We start from the raw sequence: 26,160 nt of genomic DNA, 5'->3' as shown, positions 1-26,160 counted from the left end.
GAATAGTCAAGACAGATGTATGCAAATGAGCTTGTTCTGATTGGCTCTCGTGCATTTGTAATATATAGCTAAGCTTTTGTAGGGGAATAAGGAGATTAATGTAAATATGTTATATTGAATTTAAAACAGGATGTGTTTGCACATTCATTTCCATACATGGCCTATATGGACTGGAATAGCAGTACAAAATATTTTGAAACATTTGTAATGAAAAACTCCCTCCAGAATAATCCTCAGCACATCCCACTGCACTGCTGACCACGGCTGTTCTGATACTGTCCACTTTCTAACAAAATGAGTTCTCATGTCTGTCTGCTTCCTCTTCCTCGGCTCTCTGATTGGCTGCGGCAGGCCTTACCGAGCTTTCAGACAACCAGGTGTCTCTGGACCTGGAGAGGAGCAAGTCACCCACCTCAGGTAACCACACCCCATAATGCCTTTTCCAGTTCATCACCATACTGAAGCCACACCCACTTCATTAACAGACCATCTCCACCCATTGGTAACATACAGTACCAACTACTAAAAAAGTCAATAGAACATCCATTTCATTCTCTTCATTAGCATGCAAACCACACCCACTAGCATATGAATTCCACAATTACACTATAGCTGCATATTAACCACATCTTCTTAATCAACAGTGTTAATCTATAAGTGATAACAGATTAATAGCAGTAGGTTATTGTCTATGTGTTATGTACAGTTCCATTATATTTAATATATGGTCTATTTAGCCATCTCTTCATCATACTAAACTCACTCCTCACTCCTTTATCCTACAGCTCCAGCAGACCTTCATTCAATACCACTCACTCTTTTACTCTTTTCTCTCACTCTATCACCTGCTCTCTCACTGTGTATCTCTCCTCTCTCTCTTCGTTGCTTGTTTTATGTATTTTAATATCTGCAGAATATTTCAGCAGGATATGGTGATGTTTTTTCTGCATTGTGATGAAGATGATTATTTTTATTCATTAGTTTTGCAGTAATGAGGTTTTGTGTGTTAGACACGTCAACTGTGTCGGTGTCAAAAAGGTAACAAAGTTTCGCTTTTTTAAATGTTTTAAATAAATAATTGAATTACTTTAGGTTCTCTCTCTCTCTCTCTCTCTCTCTCTCTCTCTGTAACTTCGGTCATCGCTCAGCTATCCCACTTCTTGTGTGTGTTTAATGCTGTTTGCGAGTGGGTGTGTATCAGCGTGGCTAGTTAGCATGCTAGCTAGCTACAGTGTTGGCATAGTTGCTTAGTTACTTTATAGATTACTTGATTTTAAAAGTAACTAAGTTACTTACAATTTACCTTATTAGTAGCATTTAGCAGCTAACGACAACAACCCCCACCCCCCAACTCACCTCCTTTTTGCTTCAGCTTTGGGACTTGTTCTGTAAGTGTGCCGCTGTGGCTTTAAACGTTTCTTTAAATTTGACGTTGTGTTTTTGAAGCTAGTTTGCACTAAGTTAGACAGAGTGAAGAACCAATCTTGATATTGTAATTTTTAGCTGCTGATACACAACTCAGAATAGTGTCTGTATTTCCAGCTAGAAAACGTGCATCTCTCTCCTCCCTTCAGTGTGTGTGTGTGTTTGTGTGTGAGGTGAAGAGAGACAGAGCGGCTTGCTGTGTGTGTCTGTGTCTGTGTGTGTGAGGTGGAGAGAGATGGGGGGAGGGCTGGCTGTGTGAGTGTGTGGTGAAGAGAGGGCAGGCTTGCTGTGTGTGTTAAGCCCGAGTTTTAGTTTAGCCTGTTAGCTCACTAGCATGTTGTTATTTTGCCGTGGTTGCAGCCAACAGGAACCAACAGGAACCATCCTAATAAAGTGACTATTCTAAATGTCTTTCTTTTTACTAAGGAAAATTGCAAAATAGTAACACATTAGATTATTTGTTACTAAAAAAATGGTCAAATTAAAGTAACGCCTTAGTAAGTAACGTATCACCGATGTTACTGGCTACCTAACTATCGAGCTATCCACTACTTTCTTCCATATTATCATATTACATTTATCTTTCTTTCACCCTCTATTAATATATATACCGTATATCACTGCTGTCCAATTAAATGTTTTTAGTTTGCTCCATCATTTGAACTGAACATCATTCTGTAGTTGCTCTGTGCACTGTCTAAACAATTCTGGTTGAATAGACAAATATAATAGACACATGACTAGGAATTAAGTTATATTTCAAAATAAATTCAATTTAAAGTTAACCATTTTGCTTTTAATTGTAAACTAACCATTTTGAAGATACATGTTCTTTATTGGACATTGAAGAGATATACAGTATATTGTGGCTCGTCCCAAGTGAAGAATATTTAAAACAACTGTCACTCACAGCCAATGAGAAGAGATATACAGTAACAAGATTACAGTATTGAATACATGTTTCGATAAATAAACAAAGACATAAACTTTATAAACAGACAAGACATAATACAAGAATAAACAAGACAATAAGATTACATGTGAGAAAAACATCACTCTGTAGCAGTAAATAAAACATGATGAGTGTCCAAGAGAAAGGCTTTAACAAAATTTAACAACTTGATTCTCAATCGCCACTCAGCCGGCAAGCTATTTATACACCACATTATTTGTTGTCTATTTCACAGGAGAGGAAGTTGAACATGGCAGGCTGCAGAAAGCTGCCATTTTGCATGAATATTTCATGCCACCGTGATATTGTTTCATATTTTTTGCTTTATTTTGGGCCCGGCTTTTAGATGTGTACATTGGGAAGTAGCCCAGGGCCAGAGGAGATGAATAATAAATGAAAGAGTGAAGTGGTCGGGCAGCTGTTTCTGCTGCTATCTGCTGTGTGCTTGTGCCATGTTTACAGACTCTCGTCTCTGAGCTGTCCTAAAACATCTCTTAGCTAATCTAAAGAGATTCAGTCATTTCCCCTTCAACAGCGCTGCCGCATCACTGTATCCACACACAGTCTTTATTTACAGCTTTATATTAATAATGATTTTCATTCTGGTCAGCTGGAGTTTTCGCTGTTTCGTCCTCTGCTGGCTAATATTGTATGTAGTTTTTTCAGCCTGTGCTGCACCATTGGCACTAGTTGGGTGTGTTTTCTGTGGTGTGCACACTGTTGTCTATAACTGGCTGTGGTTGTTGTGTTGTCTTACACTATTGGTACTGGTTGGATGTGATTTTCTCTCATTTCCCACACTATTGGTTTTAGATGGGTGTGTTTTTTGTGGTGTCCCACACTGCTATTCAGGTGTATTTTTATGTGGTGTCCTACACCATTGACTCTAGCAAGATGTGGACATACTTTTTGTGGCATCCTATAGTGTTGGTTTTAGTCTCACACTGCTTAAGCTCTGCTCCATTGTTGTCATTTGCCAATTGTAATTTTTGCGGTGTCCACACCCTTGCTAATAGTCATCTGTAGCTTTTGTGGTATCACAGAATGTTGGCTTTATTTTGGTGTAGTTTTGTTGGTCTCCTAAACCATTTTGCAAAAGTCTGCTGTATTGTTTATAGTGTTATTAGTCTACAGTTGTTTTTGTGGTGTCATGTTGCCACTACTTAGCTGTAGTTTTGTGGTGCCCTACTCTGTTGGCTCTCGTTGTCTGTAGTTTTGTGGTGTCACATAATATTGGTTCTAGTTGGCCTTAGTTTTGTGGTGTTCTACACTGTTGGCTCTATTTGGCTGTAGTTTTGTGGTGTCACATAATATCGGTTCTAGTTGGCCTTAGTTTTGTGGTGTTCTAAACTGTTTGCTCTAATTGGCTGTAGTTTTATGGTGTCCTAGTCAGCTGTTCTCGTTGCCGCTACTTAGCTGTAGTTTTGTGGTACCCTACTACCCTGTTGGCTCTTGTTGGCTATAGTTGTCTGGAGTTTTGTGATGTCCTACACTGTTGTCTTTAGTTGGCTGTAGTTTTGTGGTGTCCAACACTGTTGGCTCGAGTTGGCTGTGGTTTTTGTTGGCTCTAAATGGGTGTACTTTTGTGGTGTCCTACACTGTTGGCTCTAGTTGGGTGTAGTTTTATGATGTCCTACACTGTTGTCTGTAGTTGGCTGTAGTTTTATGGTGTCCAACAGTGTTGGCTCGAGTTGGCTGTGGTTCTTGTTGGCTCTAGTTGGGTGTAGTTTTGTGGTGTCACATAATGTTGGCTCTAGTGGGCTGTAGTTTTGTGGTGTCCTACACTGTTGGCTCTAGTTGGCTGTAGTTTTGTGATATCCTACACTGTTGTCTGTAGTTGGCCGTAGTTTTATGGTGTCCAACAGTGTTGGCTCGAGTTGGCTGTGGTTCTTGTTGGCTCTAGTTGGCTGTAGTTTTGTGGTGTCCTACACTGTTCACTCTAGTTGGGTGTAGTTTTGTGGTGTCACATACTGTTGGCTCTGGTCGGCTGTAGTTTTTGTTGGCACTTGTCAGGTGTAGTTTTGTGGTGCCCTACTCCATTAGCTCTAATTGGCTTCAGTTTATTTAAGCTGAAGTCAGGTGTGGTTTCATTGGAACTAGACAGCTGTTGTTTTGTGGTGTCTCACTCCGTAAGTATTAGTTGGCATTAGTTTTTGTTTTGCACAAGGCAGCCCCACTCTGTTGGCTCCAAATAACTGTAATTTTGGAGTGCCCTCTGTTTGCTCTGTTTAGCTGTTTTTTTTTATAAATTCTGCTGCCATGCCACTGTGTGAAAAGCTGTTTAAGTTAATGCAGGCAGAGAATGCACGAGAGTGCCTGCCTTTAGCTTTAGTCTTAGTCAGATATATTGAAGTGCATCTTCTATATGAAATTGGAATTGATCTACCATTATACTAATACATTAACTCTGTTTCATGTTCTCTCTCTTTCTCATTTTACCTCTCTCTCTCTCTTCTTTCTTCTCCGTCAATTCCAGTAATTGGTCCTGTGCTTCTCTTTGAAGTTCTCTCTCCAGCTTCCTCTGAGGCTGCTGGTCTGTCGTTTCGGTTGTTTGCTGTTTGCGAGGTTTCTGGGGTCATTTTTTTTTGCAGCAGAGCTGAGGCAGGTCTCAGTGACCCCGTGTTGATGATGGCGCTCTGCCAGGTGGCTAATAAGCTGAAATGTCAGCCATTGCCTGTGACCCACTTGGGTATATTTAGAACAGAAAGTTCCAGCTAAAAAAGATGCTACTGGAAAAGGTACAGGGTGACAGGCTCCAGTGCTGTGCTTTTCAGGGCACAAACGCATGCAGAAAAACCCACAGGCTAACTTAATTAGTCAACTGAAATAAGCCAAACTGAACCTGAAAAAAATATGTATATTAAAAGCTTTGCAACCTTAAGCTCGAGGGCAGCAGTTCTACAGCATCCTATTGTTCTGGGCAGTGCCTTTATATTGAGATTATATGAGCTGTGTGAGCACCATTAAACTAAACTGAATGCGCTGTGTCAGCAATAGGTGCACCTTAAAGTACCCAACTTACATAATTAGGAGGGGTGTATGAAGTCTATTTTACATTTACTGTTGCTTTAGTATCTGTATGTGTCTGTAGGTCATGTTGTTCATTTTTACAGCTGTAGTTGTTTCTTAAAGGTACCATAAAACCTTTCCAAAAGAAGGTTTACTCAGCAGTCCTTAGCCTCTGCAGTATTTTTCACAAGTGTTAAAATGTGTTAATGGATTGTGTGATAAATAAGTGAAATATATATTTGATATTCTTATAAGAATTATTACATTCTTGAACTTCTTTTCTTGGTTGCTTGGTGGCTGTTTGTTGGTGTGTGAATAAATGGTTAATTGTTGTATGACTTATTGCTGACAGCTGGTTGCTGGGTGATTGACGGCTGATTGTCGTATGACTCATGATTGATTGTTGATTGGCTTTACTGATTGATTGTTGTGTGACTGGAAACTGAGTGTTGTTTGTGTAACTGATGGCTTATTGTTGGTTGATTAATGTTATGATTTAGTGATTGATTGTGATTCGTGGCTGATTGTTGCTGGGTTTTTGTTGATTGTTGTGTGACTGATGGTTGAGTGTTGCTTGGCTTTGATGGTTGATTGTTGTGTGACTGATGGTTGATTGAGTCTGCAGTTTACAAGGTTTGTAATATACTAACACTTGATTGAGTGTTATTTTTTTTGTCTTTAAGGACTGATTGTTATGTGACTGATGGCCGTCTATTAAATAATTGACAGTACACTGTTCTGCTTTGATAGTCTTTTTGACTTTTTTGCATAAATAATGATTGTGTGCATTGTAAGCTTGGCTGATGGTTGAATGTTGTATGATGGACAGTTGATTGTAAAACTGCTTTGATGGCTGATTGTTGTCTGGATTTGATGATTTTGGTTTTAAAAAGAGAGAATAAGAGAAAGTGTCCATGTCACTATTTTCTCTGCTAAGACCTCAACCACTTTTCTCTGTTTTATTAGGTGCTGTTGGAATAGTGAGATGTTCTGATTGTGTTTGTGTCTATATGTGTGTGTGTGGCTTTCTGATTTCCAGTGCCCTATCCTTCCTCCATCCACAATGACCCTCGGGCCACGGCGGAGCCCGTGTCCAACCTGCGTGCCAGCCATTACAGTCCAGTCTTTTACCTGCTGGACAATGGTAAGCTCTGGAACACCTGGATCGGCCTCTCCGCCCGTGTGCACCTACGCCTGTGTGTGTGCGTGTTTGGGTGGGTGGTGGTTCGTAGCATGCTGCTGTAGAATTAGCCTCATGCTCGTAGTGCCTCTTGCCTAGCTGTGCCTAGCTGCTAGTGCTACACACCACTTGTTTTGGCATCGGGTTTGCGTGTGTGTGTGTGAGGGTGTGTGGGAGGCGAGGGGGTGGCTGTTAGCATGGGTGCGATTGTTCACAAGAGCATGAAGTCCACTGTGTGTGTTGAGAGAGGTAAAGTGGAAAGTGTGTGTGTTTGTGTGTGTGTGTGAGGTGGATGATGAGTGGATGCTCTCACACACATCACTATGTGAGAGCACTGGGAGACAGGAGAGAAAAAGGGCTTGAACTGAGTTTGAACTGTGAAGAACTGACCACTCTATGCTCCGCCCACAAATAATGTTGGCATAGCAACTGTTTTAAATTGAAAAACTTTAAAGAATGTTGATAATAATAATTACCACAGTGTATATCATCATAATACCTACATTTAGAGTGTTATTAATATATATTCACCCTAATTAATGAAAGACTGTAGCTCCTCCTCCTCCTCAGTGTATATCATCACAATACCTACATTTAGAGTGTTATTACCGCATTTTTTGCACTATAAGCTGTACCCAAAAATCGTCAGTTTGCTTTATGTATTAATTTTATCAGACATGAGCAGTATAGCCACCGTGCCCCGCTGCAAACCCCAGCTAGGACTGCTAGAGCAGCATTAGCATTATCCGCTAAGCACAGCGCTAGCTCTTTTGCTGTTCAGAGGTGAGTATACTGGACTGTAGCCTGGGCGTTTAGTTCTGTCAGTGGCATTAGCTGCCAACCGCTAGCATTTAAAGCTCCAGCTTTTGTGTAAATCTGTAAATCTAAGCTTGCTATAAATAAAAGGAAGCGCTTTACTCACCCAAATAAACAGGTTTTAGAAAAAAAAAATGCGTAGATTAAAATCCAGCACTGGTTTGACTTTTTTAAGAATTAGTTTTGTTTACTTACCTTAGCTTTACTGCTGAATTTAGAAGAAAAACATGGCGACACCCTGCTCCTACTACTATATCATCACAATACCTACATTTAGAGTGTTATTAATATATATTTACCCTAATTAATGAGAAAATGTATCTCCTTCTCCTCAGTGTAGAGTTAGTAATATACTGTATTTAGTTTCCATCAGTTTAGCTCCGCCCATTCACACTGATGTTATAAGGAGTGATAGAGCCCATACTGCTTTTTGATTAAGTCCAGCCTTGCAACAGTTGCTACTGAAGAACACATTTGTGGGCGGAGCCTGAGGGCACATGGCCTCTAGGCTTGAGCGATACAGATAGAGAGTGGTATAGTCTTTTTTAGGTTTGTCTGTAGAAGCTTTTCTCATTTGTTCTTCTGTAGCGCCTCATCCCAGCTTGTGTGTGTACGTATGAGTGGGAATGTGTGTGAGAAAGGAAGCTGTTGACTTGCGCTTTGTTTTGCAGATTGCCTGCACTGGAATGATTTTGCATCAGCTAATTAACTTAGCCAGCATCAACTAACGCATTGGCTTGAGGCAGCTTAACCTTATTGGCCCCAGTGATTTCCACTGGACTGGCCTAAGAGCTAATCTACCAAATAAAGTTTTCTCATTGCAATGGAAATGTATTAATGAGACACTTCACAGAAGATGTTCTTAATGAAAGAGTTTGATGTAGTATGGCATCAATACTATGCTTGGTGTTCCACTATACATGAGTAGACTTTAAAAAGAGCCTAAAAAAGTTCCTTTTGAGATTATTTCTCATCATGCTTCTGGTGAAAATGTATAAGAAACTGTTAAACAATAGAGCAGAAACTAGGGTCACACCATACTCAGAATGTTGTAAGTAGAATTAGATTCAGCCATTTAATATGAATAATTAACTATTTGTTCAAGTTTTATCCTGTTAGATAATTATGTATCAATCAGAAAATCCCCATTCTTGAGTTCCAGTGATAATTTCTACTTTTACCATCAAAAAGGGCAGTAAAGATTCAGAAACATATTGTTTGAGCATTTCAAAATCAGGTAAAAAGCCTTCTTTATTGGGTTTGTGTAATACAGAGATGGACAGCACAAATGTATTTATGTTTAAAATTAGCTTAGTATATCCTATTTTATTTCTTATTTGACTTTTAACACTGAATAAGCATATAAATGAACAATTAGGACTGTTATAGGCATTTATAAGAATTTTAATTATTTTATTTAGAAGAAAAGCAAAGGATTTAAATTTGAATTGTGTTTTATGTGCGGTTGAATTACATTTTAGTTATATATAAATACGTTTTTGTGGTGTTGCACCTATGGTCTCGTCATGAGGGCAAAGGGTATATGACGTGGTGCGGTTATGGTGGTGGGTGGCTGGTAAAGTGAGCTTGTTTGGGGAAAATGTTCAGAATCTCATCCATTGAAAGAATACAATAAAACACGAGCCAATTATGGAAGCAAACATGTCACTATCTGTAAAAAAAACAAAAAAAACTAAAGACAAAAACAGGGTAATGACCCTCAAAATCCATACCATCACATTTTACAATGTACAACCTTAAAAAGAGAAAACTGGGTGCTGCCACTATGATCAGGAGATTCAAATTCTGTTTGAATCCGGTTTCTGTAGCTTGCCATCAGCTGCTGGAACCCTGAGAGAGCACAATTGGCCTTGCTCTCTCTGGGTGGGTAGATGGCGCTTTCTCCCCACATGACACTAAAGGGTGTTGTCGATCAGCACAAGGCATCTGTGAGCTGATGTATCAGAACTGAGTCGCTGCGCTTTCCTCCGAGTGCGCTGTGATGCTACTCGGCAACGCTACATCAGCAGCAGGTCGAAAAGAGACTCTCTGCTGATGCTCCTCTGACACATGACTTAACATGTGTCAGAGGAGGCATATGTTTTTCTTCACCCTCTAGGTGTTGGGTAATTGGAGTGGCGTTGTAAATTGGGGAGAAAATGGGATAAAAATTTTAAAAAGAAAGAAATCTGAAGGTTTTCCAATAGCACCTACTTTATCTACCTAAACAGCATCAGAAATCAGTGTCTTGACCCCTTTCACAGCTTTTTGCAGTAAGAAAGAAGCAAAAATCATAAAAAAAAAGAACAGAAAGACTTGTATCTTGCTCTTACAAAAAGTGTTTACAAGCTGTGACACTTTCCAAAGTGGGTTTTTTACTAAGTGTTGACCATGCAGGGTGCCCACTTTCGCTTCTGGCCCTTTGTTGCTTTTGATTTGCTGCAATGGGAAAGACGGAAACTCAAAAGTATTCTTGACTAATGTGAGCAGATTCTGTGGCTCAGAGTTAGGATGAAACTTTTTAATGTGAAACAAGACATTTCTGGAATTCAACAGCCTGGAATTTATCCCTGGCAAGGCTCTGAAGAGGTGGCATATATTTGTAGGGGCGGAAGATGAGCGCCGGCTGAAAAGAGCAGAATCATATCAGTAATTCATGCAAATTGCAGAGAAGGTTGACACTGAACATTTGCACAATGAAGTCTCCAAAATGGATCCCAAATTATCCCCCCTGTCAGTGGAGTCAGCGTTGGAGAAGACACTGAAGGCTTTGGCACAGGTTTTGGAGAACCTGGCACAAAATCCTTCCTGAAATTCTGACCATAAACAAAGAGGAACGTATCATGGACAGAATGGTCACCAGATAGATGAGGCTGTTGAGCTAATGAGGCTACTTATACAGTATATACACAGATTAAGCATGACATTTAGATCATATTATGCTTTTTTAACTCCAGCTGTCCATTTATTCAGCTCCACTGATCATATAGGAGATGCATTTTTAGTTCTATAATTACAGGCTGTAGTCCTGTATCTGTTTCTCTGTATACTTCATTGTTATCCTCATTTTACCCTGTTCTGAATGGTCAGGACCCCACTGGAGACACCACCACAATATAGTAGCTATTATTATTGGGTGCAGGGTCATTATTCTCTGCGCTGCAGTGACTGTACTTCCAAAATGGTGGTGGTGTATGAGGTGTTAGTGTGTGTTGTGCTGGTATGAGTGACATGGATCAGACACGGCAGTGCTGCTGGAGTTTTTAAACACCTCAGTGTTCTATTAGACACTCCTACCTATAGCTGCTCCACCTTGTAGATGTAAAGTAAAGTCAATGATGCTGAGGTGTTTGAAGTGGAGCTGAAAAATGGACAATGGTTGTAGATGATTTCTCAGTCTGTTATGCAAACACACACACACACACCTCTTATCACACTTCTGTAAACAATCATCATCATCAGCAGGGCTAAATAGAGGGATTTCACCTGTAAGGCACAGGTTATTGATTCCGGAATTTTCCATTACCGCTGCATACAAAGAGTAATTTCCGCCGTGCTGCACAGAACAAGAGCTCTTCCATTTACAGCCTCCCCCCCCCCCCATTCCCACTTCCTCCCAGAGAGAATGACAAAAAGGAAGAGCAAGAGAATGATAGAAAGAGAGAAATAAAGAGGGTTACTTCAGGCAACCTGCTTCTCCAAAGCAAGGTACACCGTAGATCCCTATCAACATGAGCGGTTTTCCGCTTTTATTTCAGGTACGTCAGACTGGAATGCTTCTAGGAGCTCCTGATATTGTTAATACCTTTATTCACATTTACACAAGAAGAAGGGTTAATGTAGTTTTAAAAAATATACAGTATGAACGAATCGCACAGGATAAGCATAAGTCTTAGCATCAATGACTGATATGGGAGTGGCTACTCGATTTACACACTGCAGTCACATCCATCAACGTGATGAAAGCCAATATTTTAACACTCTTTTACAATAATAAAGAAACTTTTAGTTTGAAAATTAAAGTTTTTAAATATCTGAAATAACTTTTAAAATAAGTTTTGGGAGGAGTAACATGCCGGAAGCACCTCCCCTTCCAATTTAACATCCTATAAATCCCTGTGGACTTTTCTCACAAGCCATGACAAGTTTTTACAACTCTTCACTGCCCTCTACTTTAACTCTGTTATCTCTCCTTCCTGACTCTATTTATAGGAAAAAGGGGACTTGCTTCCTATGACAACCAGAAACTGCCCGAACACCCGTCCAAAAGTTTTTTCCCCTCTCCTCTTTGTCTTCCTAAATAGCCATAAGCTGATTGCAGGTTTTGAACTAGAAAACATGTATTTAGGCTATACGTGAGGTATATGTCACGGGCATGACCAAACTAAATGCTTCCTTGTACTTCTCTGTGCTTCCACAGTATTTGGCAAAATATTTACCCACATTTTGATTCACACAGAATTCAGAATAGAAGATAAGGAGATATGGTTTTCCTCTTTGTTTGTTTTGTTTTCACACAAGGACAAAAGACCCACACCGAAATTTTTCAGTACAAAGCACTTGAGAACATTCTCTATGCTTATTGTGAGAGCTGTTTGGGGCGGGAGCCAGGAAGTAAATACAGGAAGAAGGTCCTATGTTCTGGATAAGTGTACTGTATATGTCTACGCAGTTTTACATGGAGTAATGGCATTTGTTAATAGCTCAAACTTGCAAAATACATGTAATAAATGGGTTACATTAGATCATCTTCTCACCACAAAGGAAGTGCTAAGGAGTTCATTTGGGACTGGACTCATCCTGAGAGCTCATCCTCTAAAGGGTCTATGAGTGGTTGTAATCTAACTAGATACATATCTGATATGAAAGTGACTAAAATTTGACTTGGAAAAAAAACAAAAAACTCAGATTTGACTTGTCCACACAGCCATAAAAAAGGAGATCTTTGTTACATTTGGACAAAAAAAAACAGATTGACTCACCTCAGTCTGGTAATGTGAACCTAGTTTTAAATCGGTTCTGAGAAAAAAATCAATAAAGACCATTTTGCATATGCACATTCATTTCCAGATACCTTCTGTTTTTAATTATTTGTTCAGCGAAAACATCTATAAAATGCAGTTTTGCTAAAGTAGACAGACAGGTCCATCTCCCTTCTCAACATTTTAAAGGTTTCTGAAACTTAACCAACAAGCCGTCTTCAAGCAGTTAACATTGAGAAGGAGTTTATTTCCAACTGATTTTTGGATACATGTTACGTACATGTTTAAGACTTGTTGTGTGAGTAGTACTGAATCTGATTATGAACAGCAAAAAAAACACAGATAAGCAAATGTCAAGTTTTTGTTTTTTTTGGTTTTGAAATTTTTGGTAGAGAGTCTTTGGTGACTTGCAGTATAGAGCTACAGGATGTTCAGCAGCGTGTTTCTTTACCTTTGCAGTATGATTGTGAAATGCTTGCAAAATGTTGCCTTTTTACTCATTCTGACATCATGCTTTGATTTGAAAAGACTGTTTGCGGGTGAGTCAGAATGCGTGTGGGTGGACGGGTGAGTGTGAGTGTGTGTGTTCATATCATATGGTTTGATTTTGATGGGTTTTTTTTGTTGTTGTTTTTTTATGTTTTGTGTTTCTTGTATTGAGGAACCTCCAGATTACAGAGAATCCTGAGAGAACATTTAGAACCAATTTCATTTAATCTCTTTCAACAGGCCCCCTAGTGGCCATTCCACCAGCGGAATGAAAACAGAACTAAAACCAATATAGGTAGCCTATAAAATTGTGTCTGCATATGGATAAGTAGTTAGTGTGAGCATTTGTGTGAGCACAATTAAATTGATATCATATATAATAATTTACTATGAAGATTTAGATAGGAAAATTTGTGTGGGACCAAAATAAGTTATGTTCAGTTTTTGTATTTTTGAAAAGACGCACAGTGTGCACACAGCGCTCCTGCATGGCTAAAATAGGATTGGGTGGCTGACTGTGGACTGCGGTCATGGTTTTAATCAGTCAGAGGTGCACCTGTAGTTCCTGCCGCCAAGATAGAAACACACCAGATATTTACCTGTAAACACCTCACTTCCAGACCACCACGTAAGGTGTGAAAATAGTTGTTTTCACTGTTGCACACCTTGCACAGGGGGTACGATGGGGCCCTATGGGACACCATAGACAATACAGGTGGGCGTAGCAGGACTTATGCTCCCAGTGTTTTAACACTCTGCCACAGAGATGCAGAAATAAACTATTCTAAATCTGTTTATGATTAGGGTGCCGATTTCGATATGCATGCAAATTGAAGTGGCATGTCTGATATAGGCACGTAAAATTAGCTAAAGCACTTCTCTTTTTCCATTAGTTGAGTCATTCAGTCATTCAGAGTGTGTTTGATATAAAATTATAAAAAAAAAATAATTGTGGAGAAACTTAAAGTCTATGACTACAAACCAACTTTAGCCAATCAAAGCCATCAGTGAACCTGAACATGTCTTATTAATCTAATATTATTAGTATTAAATGGTGATGACAGTAGAATAGTGGCAAATTTGAATCAATACATTTTCTTAATTTGTTTTCTCCATCCTTTTAGACCCACATTCAAAACTCTGTAAACTGTGAATCTGGACCATATAATAACTCAAGAATTTAAAAAAAAATTAACGGGAAGTAAGAAAATAAGTGTGTAAGTGTGTGTTTACATGATCTAGCTAAGCTTACCCCAGTGGAATCTCTGTTTTCTGGTGGTTGAATGTGTTTCGGGCATGAAGTTGCACGGACTGTCATGTCAGTATGCATTGATGCATGCGTGAATATTGATTCGTTTACAGATATTTCCATTTATTTTAGCCCCGTATTGCCTTCCTCCCACATCTTTTTATTTATTTTTTTTATTTTTATTTTTTGTTCAAGCGCCATTCCGCTTATTTCTGGATTAATTACCCCCTTCTTTCCTGTTTCTTTTGTTTCAGTAAAGGGACCAGGCAGAAAGTTAAGTCTACCCACTGATCTTAAGACTGATCTTGGTACGGTAGGCCGAAAGCGAGCAGTTTACTTTTCTTTTTCTTTTCTTTTTTCTTTTCTCGTTTGTTTCGTTTTTTTTTTTTTTTTTTTTAACTTTGCTTATGTTGGTATTTCTTTCTTGCTTTCCTTCTCCATCCTGTGTCATGCTGAGGAACGTTTGGTTCATATCGGCCTTCTTTTCTCACTCACTTCCTCTCGGGCAACGTGCTTCCGTTGTCTTATTTGTGGTCCCTGAATTGTCCAGTTCCCTTTGTTTTCAGTTCCCTGTCCTCTTTGTGTGTGTGTGTACATTTTGCAAGTGTTTTTACAAAGGTGGTTTGTACCTCATACCTCATATTCCTTTACTAAAAAGTGTTGCTCCCAAGAACTCGCTCTCGCTCTATCGCGACTGGTTCATTCTCTTTACCTGTAATACCTCGGCCTTGCTAATCCATCTTAATTGGACCATTCTGTACCTCAAGTGGGCCATGCTCTAACCTTACTGGACCATCCTTTTAACCCTACTGTCTTAAAAGCCTGCTCCATTGTGATTAGACCCATTTCCTCCTTCAGAACGGCCATGCACTGACTGTCTGCAATCGGTCTTGCCTCATTGTGATTGGACCATTCTTCAGTCTCCTCTAAAATACTCTTTCTTCCTCTCTTTATCTCTGTCTGTTCCTGTTCTTTCTCTCATGCTTAGGCTGAATCTAGCATATCTTTTTTCTCCGCCGAGGGCCTGAATTCGCCTGTCTTTCCAAATGAAACCTGTATGTTAAGTAATGACGACTTTCTTCCAGCAGGTTGGGTTCACACTGCGAGAGGAGAATGGACTGTTAAGGCTTAAAGGTTTAAGATGCATATAAGAACATGCATTAGCGCTCTTGGTTGCGCAACGTCTAGGAAATTGACTCATTGAAAGCAGATTAATGTGTAATGTGGAAATAGTGATTTACATAAAGCCAAGTGCAGGTTTGACCGCTGTGTGGATGAAAGCACTTGTAGGCGTCAGCTTTAAACAAAGTGCTGCAGCTCTGCGAGAATTATTATGGGTTTCGTTAAAGGTGTGTGAATGTTTTGAACTGAGCTGAAGTGTGTGAGAGTGTATGTGTGAGTGTATGTGTGTGTGTGCTATATGCTAACCCGTAGCCTTTTATTGTGCTCCAGTTTCCCCTGGAGTGTGCCGTGATTTAAAATAACTCCCAGAGTCTACAGAACTCTTGGTACAGGTCAGGGGAAATGGATTTGTAGATGCCAGCGGACTGGGTTCCACACTGGGCTTCCTCATCCTCTGTACACCTACCTTACCAAACCATTAGAGCTGGTTAGGATTAATCTTAGCTGGAGATCTGATATAATGTTCTGAGAAGATGGAGGTCTGGTCAGTTAAAGCTCCTGTAGATCTGTCTAACTTCTGCTACTACTACTAAATCATGAGGATGAGGAATTCCTGATGAATGCTTGTTTTAGGCGAACAATGACTCTGTCATTACCTCTTTGTTTCCTCTTCTTCTTTCCTTGGTTCTTGCCTTTCTTTTATGCTTCAACTTCTCCTTCATTTTCCTCATCAGCTTGCGCTGACAACATTACTATGGTTATACTACTCTTTCTCTATCACCCTTTCTCACATCTTTATCATTTTCTTTTGTCCTCTCACTCTTTCCTTTTATTAATTATTCTCCTTTGCGTTCTCTCTCTATTCTTCTCTATCTTTCTCTTTTTCTCTCACTGTTCTCTCTTATTCTCCATTCTTTCTTTCTTCCCCATCTCTCTCTTTATTACCCCATCACAGTTGTCCCAACTATGCTCTCGCTCTCTATCTTTCTGTAAGTCTCACTCTATCTCTCTCTCTCCTCCTTCTCCTCCTCTCTGAGCTGTTCTAACCTCAGTTCCATTCGTGCTAATGCTCTGCCCGTTCTTACAGATCATGTGAATGGACATTGCACTAGCCCGACCTCCCAGCCCTGCGTGCCCGGGAGGCCCCGTGTGCCTGGGGGCCCTGAGGGGCCACGCCTCAGCCGCCGGGGGCCCGGCCGACCGCCCTTCCGCAAGGCCCAGTCCGCCGCATGCATGGAGGTCTCTTTGCCTGTGTCCTCCCTCACCGAAGGTGTGTGCCTGTTCTCCCTCTCTCCCTCTATCCCTCTACCAAAGGCTCTGGTCCTGGGGGGCCACTGGCCAGCACAGGTTTGTCACAAGATCAGATAGACTGATAGAAACCATGGCAGCTCATGGGAAGATGTAATTCCACATGCTGTTAGGTCAAATCAAAATGAATCATATTTAAAATGGTTTACTAATTAAAAGAATTAATAATGTCCATCAATGGCACCTAGAGGTCACCAGAGGGCACCCTGTTGGAATATAGTGGTAAAAGTAAAGGATCCAAACTTACCTACAACCTACAGTTGTCGTTAACCAATCCATTAAAATGCACTGTATTAATCTGGTCGAAATTAATCATTATTGGAATAGTTAGTAAATTAAACTAGGGAACTCAGCTAGAACACAATGATAAATGGATCAATGGATAAGGTTTATATAGTCATTAGCCAATCAATAAATGAATAATGTCTGTTAATGCACCTAGAGGGCACCAGAGATCTCTCTTTCCAAAAAACACAGCAATAAAAATAAAGGAGCCTCATGTTCTTAAAGACTTGCGTGGAATTCCTACTAAATTTCCTACTAAAACGCTTAGACCTGGAAACTTCCGTATGCATTCAGTACATCTGACTGTGAGCGTGAATTGTGGTCTACGCAGTGTTTTTGTACGTACGCAGCTTAGTACATGAGGCCCCAGAACTGGATTGGGCATAAATATTTCAAATTTAAATATACCACAATAATCCAATATACATGAATCAAATTAATTAATTAGTAGTGAATTAGTAGCAAATTAGTAGCAAATTATTAATTATGGCACACACAGTTTGCTAGAACACAGCAGCAAAAAACAAAGGATCGGGCATACAATATTGTGCAAAATCATTAAACGATCTATTGATTAATCATATTTAAGATGTTTCAGTGGTTAAAAAATGTATGTTAATGACATATAGAGGGCACTAGAGTGCTCAGTGCTAGAACACAGCAGTAAAAACAAAGGATCAGTTTAAAATAGACATAACCTGATCATCAGAATAAATCATATTTAATATGGTACTGTCTTTAGTAAATAAAGGATGCCTATTAATTGTACATAAAGGATTCCAGTCAGTCATGAGCTCAGAGACGCTCCTAGTCTATTACTGGCTGAGGTGGGATGGTAAGAAAGTGTGTTTGAGCAGGAGACCCTGTGCTGTACAGTGACCCTCCCGGATCAGATCTGATCACCCACACCCTTCTACCTTAGTCGCTCCTTCCCTTACTCCTCCCTTAACAAACCACCCCCCTCCTCCCCTTCCCGAAGCCCCCCTGCATGTTGAGGGCATAGACGTTAGGAAGAGGGTAGCTGACCACTAGCCATGTTCACTGACTGTTTGATTTGATTGCTTTATTTTTGTTAACTCTCTCCTGAGCAGAAATTGGTGACTTTAAATGGACCTGTCACGCTTTTACTGTCCATAACCAAGAAGACACGGTGCCTTTTTAAGCACCAATTTCCGTTTCTCATTTTTACGCTGCCTAGATCCGGAATATTCAGTCCATTGTTTTTGTGATTTCTGTTCTCGGTGTGTTTGTGTCACAGCTGAGGGAGCGCTCTGCAGGAACACAGCGGTGAAAACAAAGGATCAGAGATTGGATCAGGCTTAAAATAGTCAATAACTGCTACAAAATAAGATCTGTTGTAAAATCATGTTTTTTCTTAAACAAAGAGTTTAAAGGAGGTGAAATTTAAATTTTAATGATGCTGTAACTGATTACAGAGGCTTTTTGGTTAACTCACATCAATGAAGCTCACATTTTTTTACTTCTGCAAATTTCTTCTGAGCAACAATGCATAAGTATGCATAAGTAAATGGGTTGCTGCTAAAACAGGTCAAATGTTGTGTAAATATTGATGTTTAATCGGTAGCTCCTCCCCCAAATATGATTTGTTCAATCGTTATTGCCATCAGCAGTTAGGACCACCCTATCAAATGATGTCAACAGATTTTAACAACAAAGTGCTAAGCTCTTGCAGTGCAGTTAGACCGTAGGGCCACCCCAGAGCTGTGAAATGACAAAATTACACTACATATAAACCCAGATTTGAGTAAATGTACCTTTCTGTTCTTTTTTAACACTTTAATGTGATTTTACAACTCCAAAGTGGAGCAACTGCTTAACTGCCTGCTTAACAATAGATAGGAGATCATAAGAGATCATAAGTTCAAATCCCATCCACACCATATTCCTTTATCAGGAGTCTGAGAAGAAGTTGACCTCCCCATGTGATGGGGTAGGTACTGCAAAGTGCAGATGGGGAAAAAAAAACAGTAAACAAATTTAAGGGGAGGAGCCACAGACTAAACACAAGTCAGACACTTCACACAAAACTAACCAGTTTGAAGAACTATTAACTAAATTAAGTTGAGTTAATTCTCAATAATTGCTCTATAATTAGTAATCTTATTAAGCAGATTTTTCTCTTTTTTTCTTTTTTTACAGTGTACAGCAATTGTACCTGAAAATAATTCTTAAAATGGGTAAACCCAGCTAACAATTTTTGGTTAGTTGAACGTTTCTTGAATGTTACATGTTACAGTTGAAATTCCTAGAATGTTCAATCTATTAAGGTTTATGGATGCTCTTACAACATTTTTATTTTATGTTTTTAAATATTTCATTAACATCACTGCAGCATCACTTTTACGAACGTTTTTATTTTTAGTTTTGGGAATCTTTCTTTTAATGTTTCCACAAATAATATTCTTATTGCTATGTAAGAAACATTCTAATAACAATGTGATGCAAACCATTATTATGGCACACATTTTTTAGAATGTTCCTAGAATGTTGCTAAGCATTTTTGTAACATGTTCTGTTAGCTGGGAAAAAATCAAGTTGAGTCATTTAAAAAGTTTCTTTGAAGAACATCTGAGCATACCAAGAAAAATTAGATATACAGGAGTTTTTCCCACATTCTCATGTTTTCACTTCCTTAAATTAGCATTTAAAGCAACAAAAGGAATGACACAAACTCTCGTCAGAGCAAATCACAAAAACGAGCTTCTAGTTTTGAGCTTTGAGGGATTTCTCCATCCCTTTAATGTTTGAGACTGTACTAATGCTTCAAACATGGAGATGAACTGCTCTAATCCCAGCGTTCGCGCTCATTCCGAATGCTGTTTGATGGTAGGTAACAAGTTTAAAAGCAGATGCTTCCACCACAAGGGTTTCATATCAAATGTGTGACTGTTTATTTCTCACACACACACACACACACACTCAGTCACACACTCAAACATACACACATACATACATGCTTGTGTGGTTTACAGTTCTCTAACAGTTTAACAAGTTCTGCAAACTGAGGGTTATCTCACATTAGGCAGTCTGTGCAGGCAACGGTTACCTCCCAAAGCACAACTAGTTTGACTAGTGTGATCGCACTGTACCGTGCCCTGGCCCGCTTAAAGAGGTGGGCCAGAGCATGTTTCACTTGGACTCGAGCATGGTACGAATGCAGTGTGAGTGCTATACGAGAGAGGGTGCTTTTCATGGTGGGGGTGCTGATTTCGGCACAACACAGGCTAGCCCACTGATTAGTGACATAAGCGTGCTCGGGCACGGATTGTTTAAACGCAGTGTGAGTGCAGGCCAGTGGTGGCGTGGGGAGGGTGCAGAACTGAACTTAGTGTGAGTACACTCTAAGGCAGTTCTCAAATCAGTTAAACATGAAGATAGGTACTACAGCTTGTGTACTAAAACCAAAAAATACAAAAAAAATAATCTACTGTTGGTAACTGCCCTGTCCAGACTTCACCAAATTATTTCTGCAGGATGCCCAATACAAAGCAGCCAGTCAGAAAAGAGCTATAGACAGTAACAGAGAGCATCCTTGACTTCCAAGTGGACAAACATAGTATATGGTCCCTTTAATACCTAAATACAGCTGTAAAAGATAACCAATATTATACTGTCAGACTAAATGAGCTTTATGTATGTTTACATTTGTATCTTCATGTACAGTAAAATATCCAGTATGAATGTCTAGTTTTGGAAAGAGAGGAAATTAATGATGCTGTTTGTGATTAATTTTAGAATAAAATATGCAAGAAAACAGAAGAGAATGTTCTCACACTTGTGTTAAGAAGAGTCCATTAATAAAACTGCTCGGTATGACTGGGCGCTGTGTTACCAGTGCTGACCCCAGTTTGCAGGACTGTGCTAATTTCAGAGCTGTAATTAACCATGGCTCAGAACACACTGACTCACTTACTGCTGCCTGGATATGGGAGAGAGAGAGTGTGTGTGTGTGTTTGCCTTTTTGATGCTTTGTATCAGTGCTGTCATTTTGCCTCTGAAGGTGCATCTTCCATTCCTGCTGTGATTGCAGCACATATTCTCACACACACACACACACAGATATACACACACAGCTGAAGATGCCCTGTCTCTTTGTACTGTTCTGTATCAGCCGTCTGTCCTTATTGTTTACGTCCTCTTCATTCATCAGAACAGCTGAAGACTCTGACGCTGCAGCTCTGCTGTGACTGCAACACCATTGCTCTGCAGCAGAAGCAGCATTTTACACACTTACACACACACACACACAACAAACAATATTGCACACTGATCTACACTGATGTAACGTCAGCGATAGTCTGCTTCAATCTTTGTTCCTATTGTTCCTCCTTTGTTAATAGAAATGTTATAAATATAAATCTTTGTAATGTAATCCTAACTGCCCTGCCCAACTACTCAAACTGGTCAAGCAAGCTAAACTGGTTAACCAGTTTGACCAAGCTAAACATCCAATAGGACCAAGCTTGTTGATCAGCATAACCACTACGACCACGCAGGGCCACCAGTATATCTGAGTTGGCCAAACTGCTCAACTACAGTAGCTTAGTAGGACCAAGCTTGTTGACCAGCATGTTCATGCTACTGCACAAATCCTGCGCAAACAAGCTGCGCCATCAGTAATACCAGATTTACAACCTGGTTTCAACCAACTAGCCATTCACAGGCCAAGCCTGTTGACCACCATAACCATGATAGTCATCCAGCTCAAATATGATTGACCACCAGAATATCATACTGTTTTTAAATGCTAGCCATACAGTATAATAAAGCTTTCTGAACAGCATGACCAATATGACCATGCTAGTCATCCAGCACAACCAAACTGGGCCAACAGTATTATCAGCTTGATCAAACTGCTTTTATACAAACTATTCAACCAATATGACAAAGCTTGTTGACCATCTGAACCATAATGACAGTGCTGGCCAAACAAACTGGGCTGCAATAATGAACAGCTTGATAAATTGGTCAACCAGTATGACCAGTAACTGGCTTAACCAAACATGACCAACCATCCATATCAAACTGGCCAAAAAATATAATCAAGCTAGGCCACTACACTGTAAAACATATCTTAGCAAGTGAAATGCTCCTAATTCCTTTACTTGTATTAATGAATTTAATCTACTAGGGTTTCTTATGTTATTGTTTAATTCAAGAAATAACTTATTTTGAATCATTTAAATAATTAATTTTTTGTCAAGAAATAATACTTAAAACAAGAAAAAAGTATCAGCCAATGGAATAAGATACTTTTAGTAGATTAGGTTTCTAACAAACTAAGAAATATTAAAAAAAAAAAAAAGTAAGAAATAAGTAAAATATTCTTTGAAAACAATGTTAAAATTAGACATATGAGATATTTAAAGAGGATTTAACTTAATAAGCTTAATAAACTTTAATAAGCTTTACATTTTTGCAGTTTGGTATAACCAGCTTGACAGAAATGTTCAACTGGCTCTACCAAACTAGCCAATCAGATATAAGCCTGCTTGTTAACCATCATGGCCGCCGTTTCAGTAGCCAGCACAGCCAGAGTAGGTGCCATTAGGGTGGTCCATCTGTGTAGGGGGTGGGGGTGGGGGGGGGTGCAGTTCTCACAGTGACCACTCAATTGATTTTTACGTCGGAATACATTTCAGAACTCACAGAGCAGCCGATCAATTCTCATTATGATATTTTCCTAAAGCCGTCAGCTTTTTAAACGCCGCCCCCGTTCACGTATCCGTCTGGGAGAACTGTTCCCGTGAGCCAGAGAGTCTGCGCTGCTGCTGCTGCTGCGTGTGTCCTCACTGCTGCGGCAACAGGCATGCGGCTGCACAGCGGGGTCGCCGAGATAATTAAAGGTCAATTAGCAGCGAGACGAGCCAGGCCGCGGCTAATGAGACACGCTACAGGAAGTGAGGACAGCAGGAGGGGGAACGCAGGGATACGCAGTGTCACATTAATAACGAGCAGGGAGGGAACGCTGGATGCAGATGCACTAATGTACTGAGGTAACTCGGGTCACGAGTGCAGCAAAGACACACAGATACCCTTTAGACTTGTTTTATCAGATATGTAACAGGTTAGCATGTGTTTGGTGTGCATAGATTGTAAGATTGTATATAGAAAAAAAATATAGATATTTATTTATGGTTTGTTACCACTTTCACAGCCATGAAGACACAGTGGCATCATGGCCTAGCTATGGTTAGCAAACCTTACTGAGGCTCAGGGAATACCTGTTCAGCAGAAAAGTAGCCAGCTCACCCATTTTCATGGCTGCCAAACACATTAGATTATAATAAGAGATTTGTAATTAAATGAACTAAGAATTAATAAAAAATTAATTTACATTCTTTATATTAGATATCATATATATATATATATATATATATATATATATATATATATATATATATATATATATATATATATAGGATAGCAGACAGAGAAACAGAGACAAAGGGAGAGAAACAGAGAGAAAGAAACAAAAAGAGAGACAAAGAGACAAACAGAAAAAGAGGCAGAAAAAGAGACAGAGAAAGAAACAGAGAAAGAGAGAGAAAGAGAGAGTGACAGAGAAAAACAGAGAGAAACAGAGAGTGAAAGAGAGAAACAGAGAGAGAGAGACAGAGAAAGAGAGAGAGAAACAGACAGACAGAGAGAGAAAGAGAGAGAGAGAGACAGATAGAGAGAAAAACAGATAGATAGAGAGAAAAACAGAGATAGAGAGAGTGTCACCTTCACTACAGTGGAACTCTTTCCCTCCTCCATCATGAAATATTCACACGTACACGACAGATGCGGCAATGAGCGTTCACACACGTCCTGAGAACGGCTAATGAGCCAGATGTTGTCCTGTTAGATGTGGTTGATGTCTGTTATGAAAGCGACGCTAAAGGTCAATGTGTAAAGAGTTTGTGTGTGTGTGTGTGTTTGTGTGTTTCTCTCTGTTTATCTGTGTGCTGACAATTATTGATACTGATAACTGACTATCCATATACCAGTCAAAAGTCAAAAGTTTGAACACTCCTCATTCATTTAATGGGTTTTTTAATAGTGAATTTAATATTGAAGACATTGAAGCTATACAGGAACACAAAACGTGTCACATAAACCAGAATATGTTTTATATATTTATCTTTGAGGACAGTCCTGTACACACTTGGTATTTTAATCTTAGTGTCTTCATGAGGGAGAGTCACCTGGAATAGTTTTCTCAGCGTCTTGAAGGAGGAGTTCCTGGAGGTGCTGAACAAAAGTTGCTGCTTTTTCTTCACACTTTGAAGCTCCAGCTTATCTCAAATCACCATCTCTGTTAGGTTTAGGTTAGGGGATTGTGAAGGACAAACACTTTTTACTGTGTAATTCCATGTGTCCCTTAATTGTTTTCGTGTCTTTAATATTATTATATAACAAAAAAATAATAATTAAATAAAGCAAAACGTTGAATGAGAAGGCGTGTCCAAACTTTTGACTGGTACTGTATTTATATAAATACTTGTGTTTTGTCTTGCATCACGCTGTTATAGCCTTGTTTCTTAAACAAGAGCTTTGCATTGGAGAAAACTGTATGTTTGTATACACACAATTGAACGCTGCAGCTTTACAGAACATACACACATTAATGCATGCATCATTTTTTCCTCAATGAACAGCAATTTTCCCTTAGAAACAGCCTCTCTGACCACAGCCTGTACAGCAAGTGTTTATGCTGTGTCAGGTTATCAGTGTGTGGTCAGTGCAGCTGCACCAGTGAACCAGTTTCTTACAATACACACTCACTCTCAAATGTAGTTGCACCCAGAAGGATTATAAAGTTTGCCAGGAACAGTAAATGATGGCAAATCTCTTAACATGAAGTTGTAGAGGTTCCTAATGGTGACTCGAGATATTTCATCCCATGCAGTTTGAATATTCCTCAAGATTTTGCAGTAGGGGTGGGGATAGGTTTGATGATACATTTAGCCATGTTATTATATCTGTGTCTTCAAGGCAAGCTCTTGAGAAGGCAGCAGTATGTGTCCAAGCATTGTCCTGTAAAAATGATAAAAATCACTATGATCGGAAGATTCCTGGTTCGAATCCCGGTCATGCAGCTTGCCGTCAGCTGCCGGAGCCCTGAGAGAGCACAATTGGCCTTGCTCTCTCTGGGTAGATAGATGGTGATCTTTCCCCTCATCACTACTAGGGTGATGTTGATCAACACAAAGCATCTGTGAGTTGATGTATAGGAAATGAGTTGCTGTGCATTCCTCCGAGTGCTCTGCTCAGCAGCAGCTCGAAAAGAGGCGGTGGCTAATTTCACATGTGTCGGAGGAGGTGTGTGCTATTGTGTTGTGGCATCACTAATGATGGGGAGAATATACAAATAAATCTTAAAAAGAAAGAAATGAAAATGCATAGTTATTTATTGTATATAATATAAATTGACTACTCTATCATTTATATCTAACCACAGAAATGCTGGAACAATTCAAGTGGAATCTTAAGAGTCTAAGGTTCTATGCTGTGGGTTCTAACATTGTTGTTTTATTGAGATGGAGATCTTTGGGTTCTCTTCACCGGCTGTTTCCTTTTTCTCCTCTGTCTCTGTCCAACTCTCTGTACTGTCTTCGACACGCTGTCTGACTGTGTGTGTGTGTGTATATGTATACGTATACATATATGTGTGTGTTCGTGATGGTGTTTCACCGTATGTGTGTGTGTGCATTGTGGATTGGTGTGTACCGTGTGTGTATTGGTGTGTACCGTGTGTACTGTGTGTATGTGTGATGGATAGGTTACGCGTCTAGACGGGCCATGCTGCAGCAGCTGCATGGTGTCACTATGTACTCACACGATGAGCACCACACCACCACCTACTCCTGGACCGAGAGAGGTAAGACGGGAGAGGGGGGCCCTCTGGGGGGGCCGCACCCCATCAGCGTCTCATCCCACACTCCGTCCAGTCCTGTCCTTCATCACCGCTTCCTCACGAGCCCCACGTTTGCGTTCTGCTGAGCCTGGAGAGAGCCTGCAGTGTCGTCCTCCCTCAGTGTCTCTCTCCAGCTCCTGTCCTGCAGTGTCCCGCCCACGTCTCTGTTACATGTTGTAGCTTGTAAAAAAAAAAACAAATGCTGGTCACTTTTTGGAAATACAAGACTTTAGCATAGTCCTAAGCATGGTTTAATAAAGTTTTAAAACAGATAATGTATGAAACACTGACGTGCAAAAACACCAAATGCATATATCTCCCTATACAGCTTACAGTTTAATTAGTCCCTTTTAACACCATTTGGGTGTTTAAGGAATGTATCGCAGTGAAGGACAGGAATCTTAAAGGAACAGTATCAAA

The 26,160-nt window shown here is 39.8% G+C and overlaps 1 protein-coding gene across 10 annotated transcripts in view; it reads left to right on the top strand.

Annotated features, from left to right (window-relative positions):
• Positions 1-26,160, top strand: part of stxbp5l (syntaxin binding protein 5L) — a 221,828-nt gene that overhangs the window by 181,891 nt on the left and 13,777 nt on the right. For 2 of the 10 annotated variants that reach the window (XM_022680496.2, XM_022680494.2), the window contains 5 exons: positions 352-417; positions 6,426-6,530; positions 14,357-14,410; positions 16,312-16,494; positions 25,606-25,704. In XM_022680496.2, the coding sequence (XP_022536217.2) occupies positions 352-417; positions 6,426-6,530; positions 14,357-14,410; positions 16,312-16,494; positions 25,606-25,704 (507 nt within the window). The remainder of the gene's footprint in view (positions 1-351; positions 418-6,425; positions 6,531-14,356; positions 14,411-16,311; positions 16,495-25,605; positions 25,705-26,160) is intronic. The other 8 variants (XM_022680499.2, XM_022680498.2, XM_022680501.2 and 5 more) reach the window with 5 other exon arrangements.

Source organism: Astyanax mexicanus, chromosome 11, assembly GCF_023375975.1.
Source record: "Astyanax mexicanus isolate ESR-SI-001 chromosome 11, AstMex3_surface, whole genome shotgun sequence".
NCBI classification, from domain to species: Eukaryota; Metazoa; Chordata; class Actinopteri; order Characiformes; family Acestrorhamphidae; genus Astyanax; species Astyanax mexicanus.
This window is presented reverse-complemented; position numbering and strand designations above follow the sequence as displayed.